Source organism: Orcinus orca, chromosome 8 (assembly GCF_937001465.1).
Source record: "Orcinus orca chromosome 8, mOrcOrc1.1, whole genome shotgun sequence".
Classification (NCBI taxonomy): Eukaryota; Metazoa; Chordata; class Mammalia; order Artiodactyla; family Delphinidae; genus Orcinus; species Orcinus orca.
The window spans coordinates 25,330,466-25,352,084 of NC_064566.1; the positions used below are offsets into that span (position 1 = coordinate 25,330,466).

Below are 21,619 nucleotides of genomic sequence, written 5' to 3' on the forward strand. Positions count from 1 at the left end.
TTCTCATAAATTCTGGTTTTTACATTTCAGTTCCCAAAGCAAACTTCATTAAAGTTGGTAGTTCTTACTTGACTGTGACGTTCAGCAAGTGAAGTTATATTTCATTTAGTAAAAATTTCAGAAGTCTTGAAAGGTAATTCATACCAAGTAACAAAACTCAGGTACCACATTACTGATTTAAGTAAAAACTTAAATATTCAACAGAAGTGAGCTTACCAGTCTCTGGGAATAAAAGTCCAAAAAACCAATTCAGTTTACTAAATTTTCTTCCCCGTCTGAGCCCTGACCAAATTTCTGCTTCGAGCTTACAGCAGACAGTACTTTAAAAAGCAGAGGCAACAAGAATTAGAAAGGAAAAAAAAAAGTGTTACTTCGATTTTAAGTCAGAAGTTGCACTTAAAGGTTCTCAATGCTTAGTTCAGATAAAACAAACACAAAAATGGTGAAATCTGACTATTGCTACCAACTCCAGACACATCTGATTACTAAATTAAGTGACATTCCATCAAATCAGGCCTATAGATTAGTTCAGAAGGCAACACAGTATGACAGAAACCCACACTAGGGGCAGTTTTAAGTAAAATTCTGCCTGTTCAGATTTCTGACACTTCTAGCTTTTTCTGAAAGGGTCAGTGAACATTTGATAGGTTAATAGAGGCTTTTAGGCCTAAAGGTTTTCCCCTCCCCCATCCCATGAAGTTGCTTTGAATACTGTGAATAAAAAGGCAATCCATTAAAATAGGTATACAATATAAAACCCAATATAAATACACAATTGCAAACATCACTGTAATTCTTTATTTAGATTATGTTTTCAATGAGATAGTGCCTTTTAATATGAGTTTCATAGCCCATCGTCCACTACCATTCAGTCATCCACTCATTTGTTCATTGATGCATTCATTTACTTCAAATGATATAGAGGTGGAAATGGGGAGAAACCACTGGGGTGGAGTGAACGGCAGCAGATACGAAAAGTAAGATTGCAGCTCTAGCACAGAAGAGATGAGAAAAGAAAATAACAGTCTTGGGACAGGACAGGAGGAAAACCTTCCCTACAGGCCTGTAAAATGTGCTTGACTGAAGGGAGGTTGGGCACCAACAGTCGAATCTGTCATGATAACAGATATGCACCTACAGGCAGGGTTATATGCTCTCCTTTGTTGCTAATAAAGTCATTCATAGTCCTTTTGCATGTACAAAGCATTCTAATATCCATTATCAAATTTAATCCTCACAGGAAGTGTGAGTTAGGAGTATGCTCATTTTACGGGTGAAAATACAGAGCCCAAGGAAGAATGATTAGCCCAACATCACATAACCTTGCAAGAAGGCAACAGAGGAAAAACTCAACCCAGATCTTCCTCTAAATCAGGAACTTTCTGCACAATCCTACTGCAGTCTACTTAAGTTTTAAGTCCAGTCAGATTTACTACAGAATGTCAGACTTGGAAAGGCTTGTAAGGTTAAATCCAGTCCTTTCATTTTATAGGTACTGGAAATGGGTCCTGATTTGCTCGAGCTAATCACGTAACAGAAATGGGATCAAAACTCTGGTTTCTTGACAGCTCCCAGTCTTTCCACTCTACCACCCTGCCTCAAAATTAAAAGAAATACAAATGTTATACACAGAAATCAGGGCATGCCAAAATGTCACTGGAAATCAAACAGCAAACACCTATTCCCTCCCTTTGAAATTCACCAGGAAAGTAGGCTGCTCTATTCCCAGGTATCTTAAGACTTTGGAGAAAGTAAAATAAGCCACAAAAACAGAACTGCTAAATAATCCATTCAGAATTGTCAGCCAGTATGTGCACATTATGTGCCTATTGAGTCAAACTTTTTAATAACTTCTCTTCACAGAGAAAAAAATTCCTACACACCTGTCCACTGCATTAATCAGTAAGATATATCAGTGTAACTCTGACCTGAAGTATATTTATAAAGGGCTACATAAACGATCACATTTTACAGCTTGCTTTAGAATAAGATTAAAAAATATACATATGTAGAGTGAGAATCCACCCAATCAGTTGAGAGCTGACAAGGCAGCAGTCACCGCTCTAGACATTCATTCATTCATTCAGGAGACTATCAAAGAAATCTACCTGACCTGCTGATATCAACCCAACTCTCAAGGCAATCAGTTCTACCCACCTGCAGTGAAATACTAGTGCCCAATAAACTCAGCACTTCCACAAGACATGTTTTCCACAAACCTGTTAGGCAGGAAACCACATCAAATGCAATCAGTATGCAGTATATAACCCAATTCAATTCTGAAGGATAATGTATACGCCAAAGCTATTTCTGTCTTGGAGGGAGAGCTGTAGGGGGGAGTTCTAAGTAGATGCTTAGCAAATGTTTCCTGAGTGACTAAATGAACTAAATGAATTTTCCTGGCCCTTAGTGATAATCCTATGAGATTCCAGGAAGAAAACTAGCTCACTTATCTTCAAAGAGCAGCAACAAAATGATTCAATATGAATATTGTGATTCTGAACTCTGCCGTCTTCATTCTGGCTTCTGTAGAATTCCACCAGTGGACACTGAGGTAGTGGGGGCCACAGGAGTCTGTGAAGCTCCCTGTTATATAGGCGTCAAGATTTCAAACTGTTCAAACTTCACTCTATGTAGGAACCCATGAGGGAAAAGAAAGAAAAAAATCACCTAAGAGTTAACTCTTACAAAAGAAATCAAAATGAAGAACTTCGAGATTTAGGGAAAATGGCTGCAGGAGCTGGTGACCCACCCTGCATCTGTGAGGGTAACGCTCCTCTCCGGCATCCTTGGCTGCGGAGGGAGGGACCCAAACACTGAGGCTGAGGCAAGCAAGAGTGCTGCCCCCAGGAACCTCATACTCTACAACCAGTGAGCACAGCTTCCACAGCAGCCTTATCTCCAGAAACAATTCCAGAGGTGACCTCATTGAATAAGCTACAAAAGATGTGATTTTGTTCTTTAAAAGTTCCACTTACCGAGCTTTCATCCCCTTCCAGTGAAACCTTGGAGGATTTGTCCTTCAGCCTAAACTTTATTAACATGACCTCTGACCACGTAACCCAGCATACATTTCTGACTGCAAGTAAAAATATTAGAAGCAAATACTTGGAGAAATCACATTCCCAGTATAACCTTCACTCCTCTGAAGCCTCGCATCACTAGACAGTGTACAGGGTGGATGTTTCCCCAACGCTGTCCCCAGCTCCACCCCAGCGCTCATCGGCTTGAATGAAGGGATTCCTTGCATGATTCTGGGAACTGGAGATCGCCCAACAACTTCATGGCTCTGTTTCTAACAAAATGTCCCTGTCTAAAATACACACAGGCACGTGCGCACATTTTATTTTTTTTTAACAGAACAGGTCACCTGTGAGAGCCAAGCTACCCTTTCAGTCACAGGATATGTCAGGAATTCTGGTCACTGAAGTTCCTCAATAAATACTGCTCAAAAACCAGGGATCTCCTATAACTTCGTTATCCAAGAAATAAGTGAGCTGACGCTATTTTACCTGAAAACACTTAAATCCAATGCTGGAATTCGAATCCAATCAATACATCTATGTATTGTATCAGAGTGAACTTTTCAGTAAGAACTTCAGACATCTGTCCTCTTCTATATATTACACTAACATATATTAAAAAAAAAATTCCTCCTTGACTTTCAAGGCATAAAAGTCACAGAATTTTCCTTTCTCTAGATCCCATAACTGCTATCATCCAGGCTCAGAAGTAATTTTGTATAAACAAGTAAGCTTTTTAAAATCAAATAACTCTCCTCTAGAACAAAAGGGTTCTGGGGCTCCAGCTAGCCCAGGCAGCGAGAAAGCAATAAATAGTGGGTGCGGGAGGTGTGTGGAGGCAGTAAGACTATATAAAGTCCTTCCAACACAAAATACCTGGAGGAAGGAGGGCTGGGCTGGGCAAGAGACGGGCAAGGGTCTAAACGCATCAAGGCCTGGTTCTGTTCACTCTGGGGTGGCTGTCAGATACTCTTGGGTGTCTGAAAGAAAAGCGAGCCAGATGGCAGAAGAGGTCCCAGGCTCCTGGGAGAGACGAGGCAGCTACGATCATGATAGGGTGTGGGTGGAGACACACGGCAGTCCACCCGTCAAAAGCTGAGTGCTACCTACAAAACTCACGATAACGAAAAGCTTCTCTGATTTGTAAACTTGCACTCATAAACACAAACCCTCAAAACAAGCCTTTTCAACAGTGATACACAATACTCTTCCTTTTGGCATCAGTGCTGTTAAATAGAAAGGTACTAAGCAGCCATTTTCCAAAGCAACACTACAGCTGAGACCAGGTCAAGTGGGTAACACTGCTGCTGCAGGGAGCACAGGCGTTAGGGTCTGACAAGGAGCTTACTGAGGATCGCATCATAGTAGGGACTGAAGACCATCTTGTTATAGTTGACCAGGCGCACGAAGTTAATGGCAACTTCCTCCAGCTCTGTTTGAACTGGACCTAATCCCCCTGGGGCTGTGGGCAATGGCTTCTGATGACTGGAGACAAGGTAGGTTTCTAAGAAGGTCAGGATTCGGGAATCTGCGACAGAAAAGAAAGCAGTTGTTTGCTTCTTGGTCAGGGTGACTTTACAAGTTTCTATTTACGCTTCAGTTTTCAGCTTAAACATTACCTTTTCGGGAAAGTCTTCCCTGACCATCCTGAGGCACCTCCCACTTCTGAACATTCATCCCATTTGTACTGTACCCCCGCCCACCCCAAAGCTGGTCCGCTCCACGGGGTGGGACCATGCTCATCTTGTCCATCATTCTCTCCCCAACACCCAGCACAGTGCCTGCCATGAGGCCTGGACACCAGGCAAAGCCCAAAATACACTTGGAAAGCAAGGATAAATGTATGAATGATTAAGGGGAGATTAGGGTGCTGCCAGGTTCCGCTCTCAGAAGAGCAAGGCACACTGAGACCAACATTAGCCATTGTTTAAGATCATATAAAAAGTGGGAGGAAAAATAAAGCAGGAAATGCAAGTTCAAAAGAGAAGAGAAAGGGACTTCCCTGGTGGCACAGTGGTTAAGAATCCGCCTGCCAATGCAGGGGACACAGGTTCGAGCCCTGGTCCGGGAAGATCCCACATGCCGCGGAGCAACTAAGCCCGCGAGCCACAACTACTGAAGCCCACGCGCCTAGAGCCCGTGCTCCCCAACAAGAGAAGCCACCACAAGGAGAAGCCCACGCACCACAACGAAGAGTAGCCCCCACTTGCCGCAACTAGAGAAAGCCCGTGCGCAACAACGAAGACCCAACACAGCCAAAAATAAATAAATCAATACATTTATTTTAAAAAAAGAAGACTCCAGCACTGTTGGCTTGTGATCTAGATTTTCCCATAAGCCCACATGAAAGAAGCCTAAGCCTCCTTCTCCAAAGCCTGCAATGAAGGCCATGGAGTTGTGGGCCACTTGTCCTACTCTGAGGAATCATTTAGTTGGATGCTTCTTTAGCCCATCCCCTTCTATGATATTTTTGCGCTTTCCTGTGTATCCTCAGCTGCCAAAAAAGTGTGTGTGCAAGCCGCACCTTGCAGATTTCATTACAAAAGCAATCACGGCATTTATATTAAATGAGCGTTTTCAAACTTCACACCCACCTCATGCCCTAGGGAACCTTCTCAGGTGCAACTGACTTACATCCTTTGGAGTCCAGTAACACACTTAACTGGTTGTGACTAAACAACCTAGATGACAGGACTAAGGCAGCAGCTTAGTAGCCAGTGGTCTCTTCACAGCACTTCCCCGCATCCCCACCCCAGTTGACAGCAATGATCTCGACAGTCCGAGGGCCCTGCAGCATCAGGAGGCTCCTCCTGAGGGACCTGCAGATGAAACTGTGACTAATGCGGGCCTGGGATGAAATTTTAAAAAGTCATGGTATTAGAAGCACACCCACGTCACTGGTTCAGCCTCTACTCCAACCTAGAATCTGATAACCACAGATCATTCTGCTTTTGCCTGAAGCCTGCTAACTTTTCATTATTTATAAGATGAACATCTATCTGAGTTCGTAAAGAAGTTAAGGAAGGACTTTACAATTAATTAAATGACAATAATTTTAAAAATTAAATATTAGATGTAAAAATTAAATATTAGATGTAGTGAACAGAATCAACCAGTGATGATGGAAAGTCACAGCTCACATAGCAGAGTAATATATATATATATGCCCCCTGCACTGGAAGTGCAGAGTTTTAACCACTGGACCGCCAGGGAAGTCCGGAGTAATATTTTTAATAACTGCGACTCGTTAGTGAGTCCTCCCTATGCTGCCAGGTTCTGCAGTAAGCACCTTACATATCTTACCACCTGCAGTCCTCTCAGCAACCCTGCAGGTGCTGGTATTACCCCCTTTTAGAGATGATGAAACTCAAGTATCACGTCACTTGCTCAGGCTACACAGTAAGTGCTTGTAAAGAAAACCCGTCCTAGCCTTGTACTACAGCTATACTTTTCCCTTACCCTTGCGCCACTACCACATTCAAAACGCTTCTGACTCCAGATCCGGGGAAGAAGCGTCCCCACGCCAAGCAATTCTCTGTGACCCCAGCTGGGCATCCTACAGTTTTACTCAGTTCTGACACTACGTGCAGACAGCCTCAGATCCCACAGGTTAAGGGCTCAGGTCCACAAGACTGCCCCCGACTTCAGAAGCCGATCACAAGGAGGCGGCCGCAGGTCATCCACAACTTCTGACTTGGCTACAAATCAGAGGTTGCCGTGCCGTCCTCTCCCTTGGATTTGGATGATTTGCTAGAATAGCTCACAGAACTCAGGGAAACACTTACTTAGGTTTACCAGTTTATTATATAATAAAGGATCTGATAAAGGATACAAATGAAGAGTCGGAAGAAGCCATACATAGGGTGAGGTCGGGGAGAGTCCCGAGGGCAAGAGCTTCTGTTCCCGCGGAGCTGGGGTGCACCACCCGTCCACTACACGGATGTGTTCAGCAGCCCAGAAGCTCTCCAAACCTTGTACTTTTGGGACTTCTGTGAAGGTTTCAGCATGTACGCATTTCTAGCCCCTCTCCTCTCTCTGGAGGATGGAGGGCGGGGCTGAAAGTTCCAAGCTTCTAATCATGGCTTGGTCTTTCGGGTGACCAGCCCCCCCCCAGGAGCCCATCAAGAGTCATCTACTCAGAACGCAAGACACTCCCAGCACCCAGGAAATTCCAAAGGAGGTAGGAGCTCCAGGTCAGGAGCCAAGGTCAGAGACCAAACACTGGAACAAAAGATGCTCCTAGCGCTCTTATCACTGAGGAAACTACCAGAGTTTCAGGAGCTCTGTGCCAGGGGCCAGGGGCAGACACCAATATATTGTTTCCCACCACCTCACAGTGCTGGATGGAGCAGGGTTCTGAACCAAGACCGGTGATTCCAAAGCCAGAGCCCTCAGGACAGTGATGGCTGCCTAGTCACTTGGCCAAAGCTTCGGGTCGCCCTAATTGCACTATGGTGAATAATCACTCTCTCTTCACTCATTGGCACGCGTAATCCATCAGACCCTTCTAGATGCCCGCAGAGGGGCCTGTCTGCCAGCCCATCGCAGGCATATCCCTGGTCCCGCCTTCGCCCAAACATACCCACGATCCTGCGGATGGGGTTGTCAGGACTGGCCATGGCCTGGATCTGGCCCTTGAGCACGGCCTCCTTGTCCGTGGTGAGGGGGCTGAATCCACACAGGGAAAGGCAGCTGCTCACCTCCAGGCAGACTTTCTCCCCAACAGTAGTCAGGGCATCCTCCAGATGGAAGGAGCTTGAGCAGAGGAGGGAAGGAGAAGCCAGTAAAGAAAGGGCCCATCAACAAAGTGCACATCCCACCCCCAGCCCCGCCCAGCCCCCGTTTGGGGAGAGTCACAGCGACCAATTCACAGACTGATGGGTTCAAAGGGAAAACTGTGCCTCTTCCCTGCCCCGAGCCCCTCAGACTGCGTCCATCCAACTCAGGGGACTTTGTCTCTCTACCCGTCTCTCTCTGCCAGAAAGAACAGTGGCACGGGGAGGGCTCAGGTTATGCCTGGTCTAACAGTCTAAAAGCTAACTTCTTGCTAGCATCTGTGTGGTGAAATAACCCTGGAACTGACTTAGGACTACCTTGGACACCTCTGGAGCAACACACCAGAAACCAGAAATGTGGCAGCTGTGGGACGGAGTGGGAGAGAAACTTTTCATTGGATACCACTTTGTCCCTTTAGGCTTTTGAAACACAGTGTATTAACGACTTTCAAAGAACAAATAAAACTGAAATCTAAAAGTTAAAATTCACACTTCGATTTCCTGGGGCTCCTGGGCTCCCCTGGAGTCTCTGTGGAGAGCCCTTGTGCTGGGGGGTGTTGTCTGAGAAGGCAATTGCCTTTGTCCTGGATCTAGAGGCTGTGTACAGTAGAATGAGTGTGAGCAAATGTGAGAGCCCCAGGACTTGCTGCTGGGGCCAGGGCGGACAAGGCAGGGCCGGCCTCCCAAGGAAGCACGGACAGGCCCTCCTCCTCAGTAGCTTTGACAGAGCAGTTTTACTGGAGGGGGACCTAGGTGACAGCCCAGGGCTACACCTGTGCAAGGGCCTCAGGCCAGGCCTCGCCTCAGCAAACACCCTGCAGGCCTGAGTCAAGACTGTTGAGCCTCAGGTCACAACTCGTGGACACGCCCCTCATCGCACTGAACACATGCAAGCTGTGTGCAAACTCAGCAGCCAATTCCTCCACTTTGTAAGGAGGAGGAGAAGGTTTGGGGACATGCCACTTGAAGAATCCTCTGAGGTGGACCTTGTCAGATAAAGGTTAACTTAGAAACATTCAAAAATATTCTATATGCTGGAAACCACATAAATCACCTAATCTGATTTCACTGCAGAAGCAGTTGCCCTCACACAAGTGTGGACTGGTGCTGGTTGATAGATAATCCATTTACACTCAGCACAAAATGTCTATGAGGAGTGTTTTCCGCAAAGGGCGGAAAACTTTAGTCACATTCACACACTCTGGAGGAATGCAGCTTGTTTCTTATTTGACCTTTCCCTAGGACTGTGTTGACCAAACTATTAGTTGATTATGAAAGCAATTCACTGGGTAGCAACCAGTATTTTTTTTCTTTTTAATGGGACAAGAATAGAATAGAAATATCAGGAAGTATTAAGCACAGTTGGGTAAGTTTCACTTTGTGAAGTTTTTATTGCAGTTACATGTGTGTCCAAGTATGCACTGTCACCACGGAAGATGAATTTCTTACTATGCGTCCTGGTCACAAACATTTGAAAGCCACTGTCCTAGAGCCTTGCTAATCAGCCCTGGAGTGGACTCTAACTTTGACCGTGTGACCCTGAGTAAATCCTGCGGGGTGAAGAACGCTGGAGTGCCAGGTTTCCTCAGTCTCTGGCGAGTGGCCCCAATTCTGCCTTACACTGCAGACCCCCGCTCCAGTCTGCTCCCCGCCACCCGCTGCCTCCCACCATCTGTTGAAGGCCCTGGTCGCCAGAGCTCTCCGTCACTTACGGCAGATGCATATCTGTGAGCAGAATCTTCACAATCATCTTGAGTTTCTCAGCAAAGTCGGCCCGGCTGGAAATTCCTGGGGCTGCCATGCTGAACGTGACCAGCAACACGGCCCCCAGGACGGTCAACTGCTCCAGCTGGAGCTGGAACTCTTGGAAGCGAGAATGGTCCATCAAAACTGTCTGCAATGAATAAAACAGAAATCATCCTGAGCTGCAGGTCTGGGCTGTCACCGGCAGAGGGCAGTGGGGCCGCAGCCCATACAGAGGCCTCTGAAGTTCCCCTGGGGATTTTCTAGTCCTTTCAGAGCCGGCCATAAGGGAGTCAGGTGTGAATTCTTCCACCGCAGCGCCCCTCTCCCTTAGGAAGGCTGCAGTACAACATAAGCCAGACTGGGTGTAAATCCAGACTTCATCATTTAATAGCAGCACAACCTCATGCAGGTTTCTTCAACTCTGAGCCCCAGGCAAAATGGGGATTCCTCCTTCACAGTGCTGTTTTAAAGACGAAAAAAGGGGAGAGGGATAAGATGGGAGACTGGGATTGACAATATACACTCCACTATATATAAAATAGATAACTATTAAGGACCTACTGTATAGCACAAGGAATGCTACTCAATACTCTGTAATGACCTAGATGGGAAAAGAATCTAAAAAAGAGTGAATATATGTATATGTATAACTGATTCACTTTGCTGTACAGCAGAAAGTAACACAACACTGTAAATCAATTATATTCCAATAAAAATTAAAAAGAAAGAAAGAAAGATGAAAAAAGACCATGTATATAAAGTGGCTGGGACTTCCCTGGTGGCGCAGTGGTTGAGGATCTGCCTGCCAATGCCGGAGACACGGGTTCGATCCCTGGTCCAGGAAGATCCCACAGGCCGCGGAGCAACTAAGCCCATGAGCCACAACTACTGAGCCTGTGCTCTAGAGCCCACAAGCCACAACTACTGAGCCCACGTGTGGCATCTACCGAAGCCCGCGTGCCTAGAGCCCGTGCTCCGCAACAAGAGAAGCCACCGCAGTGAGAAGCCCGTGCACCACAACGAAGAGTAGCCCCTGCTCGCCGCAACTAGAGAAAGCGCACGCACAGCAGTGAAGACCCAACACAGCCAAAAATAAATAAATAAATAAATGTATTAAAAAAAAAAGATAATAATAAAGTGGCTGGCACAGCCAGCACTCAATAAATAGGAATTACATCATTAGATGGGAAAGAGTAATGAGGTACACAGGGGGCCAACTCATCCCAGTTTTTCCAGGAGTGGCCTGGTTTAAAACTGAAACTCCCAGGTCCTGTGAACACTTCCCCTCCCCACACCCATTCCCAGTCCTGGGTAAACCAGACAACCAACCACCCTATCCAGGGCACAGGAGAGAAGGAGGGGAGAAATACACTTATTCACCTCAGTATCCCCCTCAGTATCCAGCACAAAGGAGGCTCTCAAGAACTGGGAAGTGAATAAAGAAAGAGAAAAATGAACGATAAGTAGAAAAAGTAGGAATGACAGATAATACCTGGAAAGTAGTCAGTGAGTGAATTTCCATGACGGCGTCCCCGTGTTATTGACAGGCCTGGGCGCTGCCAGGCCAAAGTCTTCTGTGTGGGGTGAGGTAAAGGGAAGTGGGAAGGCTGAGGAGATATGACTTCTGATCTGAGTTTTTACAGATGAATCAAATAAACTTTAAGGCCCAGTCTTGCTATAAGAAACTGACACACCAAATCGAGACATTAACAATGTGGAGTCTTAGCCCAGAATTCTCCCTAAGAAGTAAAAACCACCTTTGAAGGCTGAGACTCCTCTATGGTTAAACAGAGAGGCTTCACCAGTCTCTTTTTTGACTTCACTTTGTTACAGGGCAGCACCCTTGCTTTGCAGCCTCCTAGCAGTATGCCGTACTTGGGTTTAGGATGCAAAGGATTTCCAAGGATCAATTCTGAGAGTAGACATCTGTCCCCAGTGAAAACACCATTTTCCCCACGGCTATCTTTTCAGAGAAATGTCTGCAGGAGAGAGCAGAGAGCATGGCACTCTGCAGGAAGGAAGCTCCCCACCCCCACTTCAATATCCCCTTGAGAGGCTGCTCTGGCACAAAACAGGGAACTCAGAGGCAAGAGGTGAAACCTTAGGCTCACAACATCTTAAAAAGAAAAATAAGGAACCGAGAAAGAAACTTCGAGAAGTAGCAGGATATGAGACTAGAGATAAGAAGCGTGAGTGCCCTCAAAAAAGAGGGGGAGTCTAGACGCCAAACCAGCTATTTGCTGGGGGAATCCCCTGTTAGTCATGTCTTTAAAGGACTCCTGCAGTTAGAAGCACTTACTGTGAAAAACATACAAAGAAAAAAAATATTGCTCTAGGCTTCCCTGGTGGCACAGTGGATAGGAATCCGCCTGCCAATGCAGGGGACACAGGTTCAAGCCCTGGTCCGGGAAGATCCCACATGCTGCGGAGCAACGAAGCCTGTGCACCACAACTACTGAAGCCCGCGTGCCTACAGCCCACAAGCCACAGCTAGAGAAAGCCCGTGCACAGCAACAAAGACACAATGCAGCCAAAAATAAATAAATAAATTTTTAAAAATATATATTGCCCTGCATGGAAGGGGAAGAAGTTTCTTTAGATAAAACTGAAAAGCACCGTCACTGTTAGGGTTTTCATCAAGATGAGTAAAAACAGGACAGAAGCTCAGCAGCACAAATTAGAAGCCCCATACACTGCTGGTGGGACTGTAAAATGAGGCAGGCGCTTTGGAAAATAGTCTGGCAGTTCCTCAGAATGTTAAACTTAAGAGTCACCACGTGACCCAGCAATTCTAATCCTAGGTACATACTCAAGAGAACTGAGAACACATGGCCACACAAAAACTTGTACACAAATATTCAGAGCAGCACAATTCACAATAGCCCAAAAGTTGCCCATCAGTTGTCCATCAACTGATAAATGAATACAGCAAAATGGGGTATAGCCATACAATGGAATATTTTTCAGCCTTGAAAAGAAATGCTGCCACAAACAACGTCGTGGATGAACCTCGAAGATATTATACTAAGTGAAATAAGCAAGTCACAAAAAGACAAGTGCTGCGTGATTTCACTCATACGGGGCCGCTAAAGTAGTCAGATTCAAGAACACAGAGGAACCGGGGGAGGGAGGAGGGAGGAGTTAGGGTTTAAAGGGTACTGGGTTCCAATGTGTTCCGTGAATGGGTGGCTGTGATGGCTGCAAAGTCATGTGAATGTACTTAGTGCCACTAAACTGTACACTTAAAAATGATACACTTTATGTTGTGTATATTTTAACACAATAAAAAAAACTTAAAAAGAATGAAGTACTCATTTATGCTACAACACGGATGGACTTTATGCTAAGAAGCCAGACACAAATGGCCAACATTGCCTGATTCCGTTTAAACGAAAAGTCCAGAATAGGCCAGATCCATAGAGACCTAAAGAAGATTAATGGTTGCCAGGGGGTGGGGGGAGGGTTGTGACTGCTAATGGGTACAGGGCTTCTTTCTGGGTGACGGAAATGTTCTGAAATTAAACAGTGGTAATGGAAGGGTAACTCTGTGAATGTACTAAAAACCAGTGAATTATACAACTTATAAGGGAGATTTTTCTGGTATGTGAATTGTAACCATTATTTTTTTTAAAGTTCAGCAGCACGAAAAAGAAATGAGCAGTCAGCACCTACTTCAGGGAAAGGTCTGTGGAGGTGGTCCCACTTCAGAAGCTTCAGGTACGCATAGTTCTGGACAGCAACAGGATCTGGCCCGGGACTGTCCCCAGAGCCAGAGGCCTCTCCCACAGCCGGCAGGGCATTTCTATACTTCTGATTCATAAGGTCATCTGCGGCTTCTTCCAGCCACTGGGTGACAAAGTCCAGGGAATCTGTGAAAAGCAAGGCTTCGAACATTACTGGAACGCTCTGGACGGATGCGTCCCAGAATTACTTTAGGGAAGATCATCCTGGAATTGTGGTAAAAGTATAAAGTACGGACTTTGGAATCAAATAGAACTCGGTTCACATCACAAGATTGCCAGTTACCAGCTGAGTGTTCTTAGATACGTCATTGTCTGACTATCAAGATTCTTAATACAAAGAAATGTCCACCACCACCCCACAGGCTGCTGTAAGGACTAAGCACGACAGTGGATATAAATGCTACCTTGGATGTTCAAAAGACCTCCACTCTCTTCTCTCCCACCCTGGCCACTCCTGCATGATACGTGGCTGGAAGCTCTGATAGCTCCAGCTCAGTGAGATGCAAAAATTCTTGCCCAGAGACAGATGGGACGAGACACTGACTAGAGTTTCCCAGGGTAAGGTATCCTCCACACTGAAGATGAGGCTTGTCCTTGTCTAGATCTTAGTCTTGTATCAATCTGGTTTACTTTCAGCCTTGCTGGGGTAGGGGTGGGGGGTAAGTTCTGTCACGTATTTGACACACACTGTGCAGTGTTTGGAGCACTGCGGGGGTGGGGGGGGTCGGGGGAATCTCAGTTGTTTTTCATCCGCCAGCATGCTTCCCCTACTTTTCTAAGCTGAATAATGCACCAGGGACTCTGAGGGACAGAAGAGAGAAGATGAGGTTTTTGTCCACATTGTATGAGCAAACACCCCTCTGACAGGACCTGGAACAGGTTGCAGCCCGGTCAGTGGAGGCCACCTTAAAACAAAATGGGCAGCCGAGGGCATGGGTGGAGTCCACTCTTCACTGCTGCAGCAGGACACTCCTCTGGTTCTGCCCACATGCTGATCACACCGAGCTCTTGGTTCCGAGCTTCGCTCTCCCTTTCGCCTCTGCAGACAGCATTCTGTAGGCAACCAGCTCTGGAAAACCTCGGCTTTCATGCTGTGAGTGATAAGCACTAGACTTGGACCGGCTCAGCGCCTGGGCCCCGGCTGTCCGCACCCGGCCCTCATACAAAGGCTCTTCAGCCTGTAAACTGCAACCCTGGTTTCTCCTGAGGGGCAGTAAAATACCGGTTGAGAAAGGGAGCTGTGTGGTCATCAATTCTGATCAAAAAGCTCTCAAAATCTGGGGACTTCCCTGGCAGTCCAGTGGTTAAGACTCGAGCTCCCAATGCAGGGGGCACAGGTTCGATCCCTGGTCAGGGAACTAAGATCCCGCATGCTGCCTGGCACAGCCAAAATTTTTTAAAAAACCTCTCAAAATCTATTACCACATCTGTAAAATTGGTTTAAAAAATACTGCCAACCTCGTAGGCTTACTGTGAGGTCACTTATGGCAACACACGTACACCCTTGGCACAAGCCTAGTACACAGTAAACACTAACCAATCTTCTAGGACTGCTCCTTCAACTCTGCCCTTTCTTGACTCCTCCTGGCCCTCAGGACCAGTTCCAACTTCTCTGCCTGGAGCTGGATGAGCAACTGTTGACCTGATCCTGGTCAGGCAACACAATCTATCCAGAGACTGCCATTTTCATCTTGTGACCCGCAAACTTAGAGGCTAAACGGAACTCGTAATAAATTGGAACTGAAGACTGCAGTTCACTTAGAGCATCAGCTGCCAGTGCAGAGACCGAAACAGCGCCCTAGAAATGAAACGTAGTTTGGATTTTAATTCATCTGTTTCCTGCAGTCATCTGAGTGGTTCATAAAAATGAGACTTTTTCTGGGTACAAAACCAGATTTATGCATATAGAAGAGAAGCAAAGTGAAATTTCTTGACGTACCTCATAGAGAGATTTATGCACATGGAAGAGAAGCAAAGTGAAATTTCTTGACGTACCTCATAGAGAGATTTATGCATATGGAAGAGAAGCAAAGTGAAATTTCTTGACGTACCTCATAGAGAGATTTATGCATATGGAAGAGAAGCAAAGTGAAATTTTTTGACGTACCTCATAGAGAGATTTATGCATATGGAAGAGAAGCAAAGTGAAATTTCTTGACGTACCTCATAGAGAGTAGAAAAGTGAGCTAAATAGTCCTAAGAAGTTCGTCATGTTCTTAAAACCAAGGCCAAGTATACAATTCACCTCAAACTGGTGTTTTCATAAAAACCCATTTAATTTAGGGCTTCTTTGTTTTTTTAAATTTCTGTTCTCCTCTCCTACTTACAGTTTTCTTGCTTGTCAACTAAGTTTTCAGGGCCTAACATCTTGTCCTTTTCGGTCTTCAAATTAGACTACTCCTGAAATGGGAGGGAAGGGGGCAGGGCACAACCTTTGAAAGAATGATATAGCCCAAGGGCATGACATAAACTGATTAGAACCAAATGGGTCCAAGATGGCGGACAAGTCAACTTCCACTAGACCTGGAGCCTCAGTATAGGCTCACTGTAACACATCAGCAAGCGAAATGATACACCCACAGGCGCCATGACAGTTCCCAGGCCCACCATAAGGATCAAAAAGTGGGCGGTGGCCCAATTCCTGGAAATCACCGCCCCTTCCTGAAATAGCAGGAATACTCCTCCCACTCATTAGCCTATAAATTACCCACCTCTATAAAAACTGACAACCCCATAGCCTGGTGCCTTTCTCACCTTCTGAGACGGCCCACACTCTGTCTGTGGAGTGTGTTTCTCTCTAAATAAATCCACTTCTTACCCATCACTTTGTCTCTCACTGAATTCTTTCTTCGATGAGATATCACGAACCTGAGCTTCATTAAGTCCTGAAACCAAGTGTGTGATCTCAGTTGGAAGACCGTGGGTTTTGGCTGGGTTTGAGTCCCAGCACGTGGGTTCAAGCCCCAATCTGAGGTGCACAGTTTCATTCTCATACTAAATTCTCATGTTGTTTTGAAAATATCATTATGCGGCAAGCTACAGCCACTAAAATGAAAAAGCACAGACAACGAACAGGCACCACAAAACATTAAACATACTTGGATGCTTCTCCAAAAACTCTTGAAACTGCTTCCTTTCATATTCAACTGACTGCTGCATGAGATGTGGCCTAATGCTACTGACAGCAAAGTTTGCCATATCCACTTTCATTAGGTCCAACACGGAAAAAATTGCCCTGAAAGAGATAAAAGGATTTATCACTGGGCACTTGTAAAGTAAACACTGCTGTAAAAAAAAATGAAGTGAGCTGATTTGAGACAGTTTTTTCATCTCAGAAAGGGTGGCAAGAAAATTTGGAGAAGCCATGAGAACGCAGATTTAAAAAAACAAATTTAGAAGAAAGGACTGCAAATTTTTAAGTTGCTCTCTGTCCCCACCCTTGCCCCTAGGCAAACGTCACTTCCCCCACTGCCTGTCAGGCCCAGAGCTCTTTCTTTGGCTCTGGGTCAGCCCTCTTGGCTGCAGAGGAAGGACGGCCCCAGACCTGAGGTTAAGAGCAGAGAGTTCACCACCTGGTCTCCATGCTCACACAGGTTAATATGTTCACGGCAGGTTTTATGCTCTAGCTCTCATGGCATAACTGCTAGCTCACACTCTGAATGTAACCCATGGGCAGATCTGATGCAATGCCAAGGATGCCTTCCATACCACGCCTGTCACATACCAGCAGCACTCTTACCAGAGGTCAGGAGCTGCTAAGTGACCTACTTGCAGAAGGTGGATAAGAACCCAAGGTGCAGGTTTAGGTTTAGGTCCTACACAGGTAAGAACAGGATCAAATGTCCTCCCAGTCCCCTGATGCCCTTTGGGACTGACTGAACATCATATGACAGAATAAACTCACCTTTTATGTGAGTTTATGTATGGGAAAGGATACACAGTCTGAGGAACAACTCAGGGCCCCTCACCCTGCCACTCTGTCCCTCTCCCAAATGCGTCGGGCAGCCCACTTTCTGGAGGGTGTTCTGCCTCTCCTTTGAGCATTCCCAACAGTCCCCTAAATCCACCTACAGGAAACCAGAGACTACTGGAGACTGCCAAGTGGCAGACCACTGACTGGAAGTAACCCACAGTCATGTTTTATGCTCACAGTGTTTTTAAAAGCCAGGATTTCTAGCTTCTCTTGAAAAATCAAAAGATCTGGCAACCCGGGCCCAAACTCCATCACAACTACAATCGGCTGGCACTAAGCGGCCACCGTGGCCTCCTTCAGATAGGGTGTATACTCCCAGGTTACCAGTTTCCCCAGTCCCTTCTCTTTCCAGTAGGAATCTGAGTTAGGTTGAGTTTGCTACCAGCTATTTCCCCAGAGGACTCTCTTCCAAGGAATTCCTCATTTAACTTAGCTGATTTTGAGCTCTTACCGACTATATTATTTCTAATGTCTAGCACCGTGCCTAGCACATAAGAGGTGCTCAGTAAGAGCTTGTTGAATGAATGAACAAATCAATAACTATATTTAGGCAGTCTTTTCAACATGCTCTCTTCTATTAAACGTTAGTTAATAGGAGAGAGGGAACCTGACAGTGAAGGGCATTTTTCTATGTAATGAATATTGACAGCATAATGATATCAAGAAGGCTAGAGATTAAACTTTTTTTACTTATAAAACTTTTGGAAAGCAACTTGGTACCATGCAATGAATCTTAAAACTGTTCACATCCTCTGACACAGTAATCCCATTTTAAGAACCTATCTTTAGGAAATAACCTAAAATAAAGAAAAAATTTTGTGCAGAGATGTTCACTGCAGGGTTAAATACTAAATAACTATACATAATCTAATTGTCCATCTTAACAGAGAAACAGTTAATCATATCTATGTGAATGAATATATTGCAGCCACTGAAAAAGCTTATGGAGAGTTTAAAAAAGTAACGTAATGTAAGTTGGTTATAAAAGGGCAATGCAAGAGATCCTTGTGGTGTTGGGACTGTTCAGTATCTTGAGTGTGGTGGTGGATATTCCAACTTAGGTGATAAAATTGTATAAAAGTTACTATAAATAAACATATACATGTGTATACAGGAAATCTAAATGAGATCAGTGGACTGTATCAGTGTCAACACCCTGGTTCTGATAGTTTTGCGATGTCACCACTGGGAGAAGCTGGATAAAGTGTACTGTATTATTTCTTACAACTCCATGTGAATATATAATTATCTCAATGATACTTTCAATGAAAAAATAAGTGAAATAATTAGGGTGTAATGTTAACAAAAAGTCAGGCTTGCAGTGCCCACCGGGAGGTCTTCTTTGGTTCAGCTGAACAGTCAGACTCACAGGACAATAAGCCACAGGTTTGGCACCATCTATTCACACAGCTTGCCAACAGGGTGGCACCAAGCACTCCTCTTCAAGAAGAGTTACAATATCAGTCATGAACAGACAGCTCAGAGATGTGGGAGCACCCTGACTTAAAAGCTCGTAATAACTCCACGGCATGACTTCTAGGGTCTCTATGGGGGGCATGCCCAGTTATAAAAGTTTCCCCACTCGAGGAAGTATCAAGTATGATGTGCCATCGAGTATTTATAGTTCATTATCATTTCTTTCTGTCTAGATGCAATTTACCAGTTAGAGGTCATTTTCCCCATAAGTAATGTTACCTAGTAGTATTTTGATACATAACACCTTCATCTGTTTACAGGAAAACAGTAAAGCAGTTAACCAAAAGTCAAATTCTCAGGCAGCATCATGTCAATCCTTTGCCCATATTAGCATATAAATTATATAAATTTGATCACAACTGTATACATTTAAAAATAAACATTCAAAAGACTAAAGGAAGTTAACATGGACTAAACGTTAGTTAATAGGATTATATTAATGTTAAATTTCTTGAATGTCCTGGTTGTATTTTGATTATGTGGGAGAATATCCACATTCTTAGGAAGTAGTTGCTGAAATAGTTAATGGTGAAATGTCATAATATCTGACATTAACCATCAGAAGGTTCAGGGGAAAAAATATACATACATACGTACATACTCAATGTGCACATACTCAGTGTATATATAAAAAGATAAAGCAAACTAACTAAATGTTAAAAACTGGTGGATCTGTGTAAGGGTTATATGAGTGTTGATTGTATTGTTTTTGCAACTTTTCTGTAGGTTTGTAATTTTTCAAAATAAAATGCTGAGGCAAAAAAAACCAAAAAAATTTATATATCAATATGACAGTAGTGATTGTGCCTTTGTGTGGTAAAATTACGGGTGAAATTTTTCCTTCTTTCTCCTTTTCTATAGTTTATAAAATGTTTGCTTTTTAAAAAATATCTCATGCCTTTTTGTTTCATTGGATTTATATTGATTTTAGTAAAAAACAGATTTGAATTTTAACATTTTTAAAACATATGCTAATTATCAGTCTTTACCTTGACCTGCCTTCAACCAGTTAAAGAATATACAGACTATAACCTCACCCAGAGTCTCAAGTTCACTGTCTTTTTCCCCTTCCTTCCTTCCTTCCTTCCTTTCAGCCTTCCCTTTCTCTTCCCTCCCTTCATTCCATCCCTCCCTCCTTTTCTTATTATAATCACTATTTTTAAAAAATACAGAACGTTTCACGAACTTGCGAGTCATCCTTGCACAGGGGCCACGCTAATCTCTGCATGGTTACAATTTTAGTGTATGTGCTGCCGAAGTGAGCACAGCAAAATATTTGCTTTTTAATTTTTTTTTTTAAATGCATGAATACCTACACTTGAGGAAGTCTAACTCTGAAAACAGGCTCTGTATTTTAGGTGCCCTGAAGGTGATTAACACAGTGCCCATACCTGAAAAGGGGCACTATTTCCTTAATGTCCTTTAGTTTCTTCACTTCCTCATCTCGAACAGGTGCGCACAGTGTCCCCATCATGCCAATAATGAATTCTGCCAGCTTGGAAATGTCCAAGGCCCCATTCTCTGCCTCCTGCTTTATCAGATCCAGATCCAAGACTTCTGTTATCTGATTTCTCAGTCTAGTGTGACCAGGCAGCAAGAAAGATAAGAGCGTCTACAAGAGAGCACAGCCAAGTTTAATCAAAGCTTCCTAGTCAGAAGCCATTTTTGATTATATGTAAAGGAATTTACAATTATTCCAATAAGGGCTTACCAACTGCTATTGTAATAGTGCACACATTTTAACCTCTTATTCAACAAATCGACAGAAAAACATGTTTACAAATCATTTAGACTAGCTATTTAAGCTTCCATTTAAGCTCTAGGTAGCAATCAACTGGATGCAGGAAGAAAAAACTGTTAGAAGTGAAAAAAAAAACCCACATTAATTAGTGTGTGCTTGTGAGCTAACAACAGATGGCAATTTCCACAGACACCTTACTTCTTTGGAAAACTGTTGCTAAAGGTATTGCAAAAACAGTTCTACCTTTCACTTAATACCTTCTCTGTCCCAAAGACTGAATCGCTTTTATGGTCATTATTTATTGAAGGTGTTCATATCTATTAAAATTTTTATAAATTATCTGTATTTTATAAAATAACTTGTTTTCTTTAAATAATTCTGTTTTCAAAAATATGAACCTTCTTTTCATTTAGAAGAGTAATGCCCTCAGGTTATCACAGCTTCTTTGAAAATTTTTAAAGACCAGTAAGCCAAAAATACCCTAAATCCACATTTCGGCAAGCAATTTAGAATCCTGATCCTTCAATTTCTTTAACGCCTTCTGGCACAGTAACACAGGATGAGTAAGTACTCCTAACATACGAGGAAAACACCACGACTTGCTCTTCGCCTCACCTCTTTGATCTCACCAACAAGCTTGATGGCCCGGTCATAAGTTGGGGGGTCCTCACATAACTGGACACTCAAGCAATCCCAAAAAGCTTTATGTACAATATCCTTTACTTTCTTCTCCAAGCTGGAGGCAAATGGAAAAAAAGGCAAAAGCAAATAAAATATTATTGCCTCAAATTACTTTCAAAAGCACAAATTCTACAGGTTTAGGGTAAGAAAATTTTTTTTAATTATTTGGATGAAGGAAAGATTTCCCAGATATACCTAAACCAATCACATACTTATTTTTAGTTAGTGATTTATTTCAATAAGTACCTCATTGGAAAAAATAACTTTCAACTAATTTGACAGGTGACATTAGTCCAAATAACAGCCCATAACAGTGCCATATGATAAAAAGAATACTGGAAAGTTCAGATCTGTTAATTTAAGTTCCCCGATACCAGCAAGTTTCCTAAGGTATTTATGATTAAGTAGTTTAAGACTTTAAACTTTAAGTTTGTTTCCTAAAATTATCCTATTCCCATGTG

General features: G+C 43.9%; 1 protein-coding gene and 1 non-coding gene across 14 annotated transcripts in view; both read right to left on the reverse strand.

Annotated features, from left to right (window-relative positions):
* Positions 1-775: 775 nt before the first annotated feature.
* Positions 776-21,619, reverse strand: part of TCP11L1 (t-complex 11 like 1) — a 33,498-nt gene continuing 12,654 nt past the window's right edge. For 9 of the 13 annotated variants that reach the window (XM_049714223.1, XM_033410140.2, XM_033410084.2 and 6 more), the window contains 8 exons: positions 21,093-21,213; positions 20,128-20,348; positions 16,386-16,522; positions 13,217-13,413; positions 9,511-9,692; positions 7,606-7,778; positions 4,372-4,551; positions 776-3,079 (listed from right to left, as the gene is read on the reverse strand). In XM_049714223.1, coding sequence (XP_049570180.1) covers positions 2,856-3,079; positions 4,372-4,551; positions 7,606-7,778; positions 9,511-9,692; positions 13,217-13,413; positions 16,386-16,522; positions 20,128-20,348; positions 21,093-21,213 — 1,435 coding nt within the window. In that variant the 3' untranslated portion in view covers positions 776-2,855. Of the gene's footprint in view, positions 3,080-4,113; positions 4,552-7,605; positions 7,779-9,510; positions 9,693-13,216; positions 13,414-16,385; positions 16,523-20,127; positions 20,349-21,092; positions 21,214-21,619 lie in introns of those variants that run through there. The other 4 variants (XM_004263975.4, XM_004263976.2, XM_033410113.2 and 1 more) reach the window with 3 other exon arrangements.
* On the reverse strand, positions 19,899-20,002 carry LOC117199034 (U6 spliceosomal RNA). The gene has a single exon (XR_004480222.1). It is a non-coding gene; the product is annotated as a U6 spliceosomal RNA (small nuclear RNA).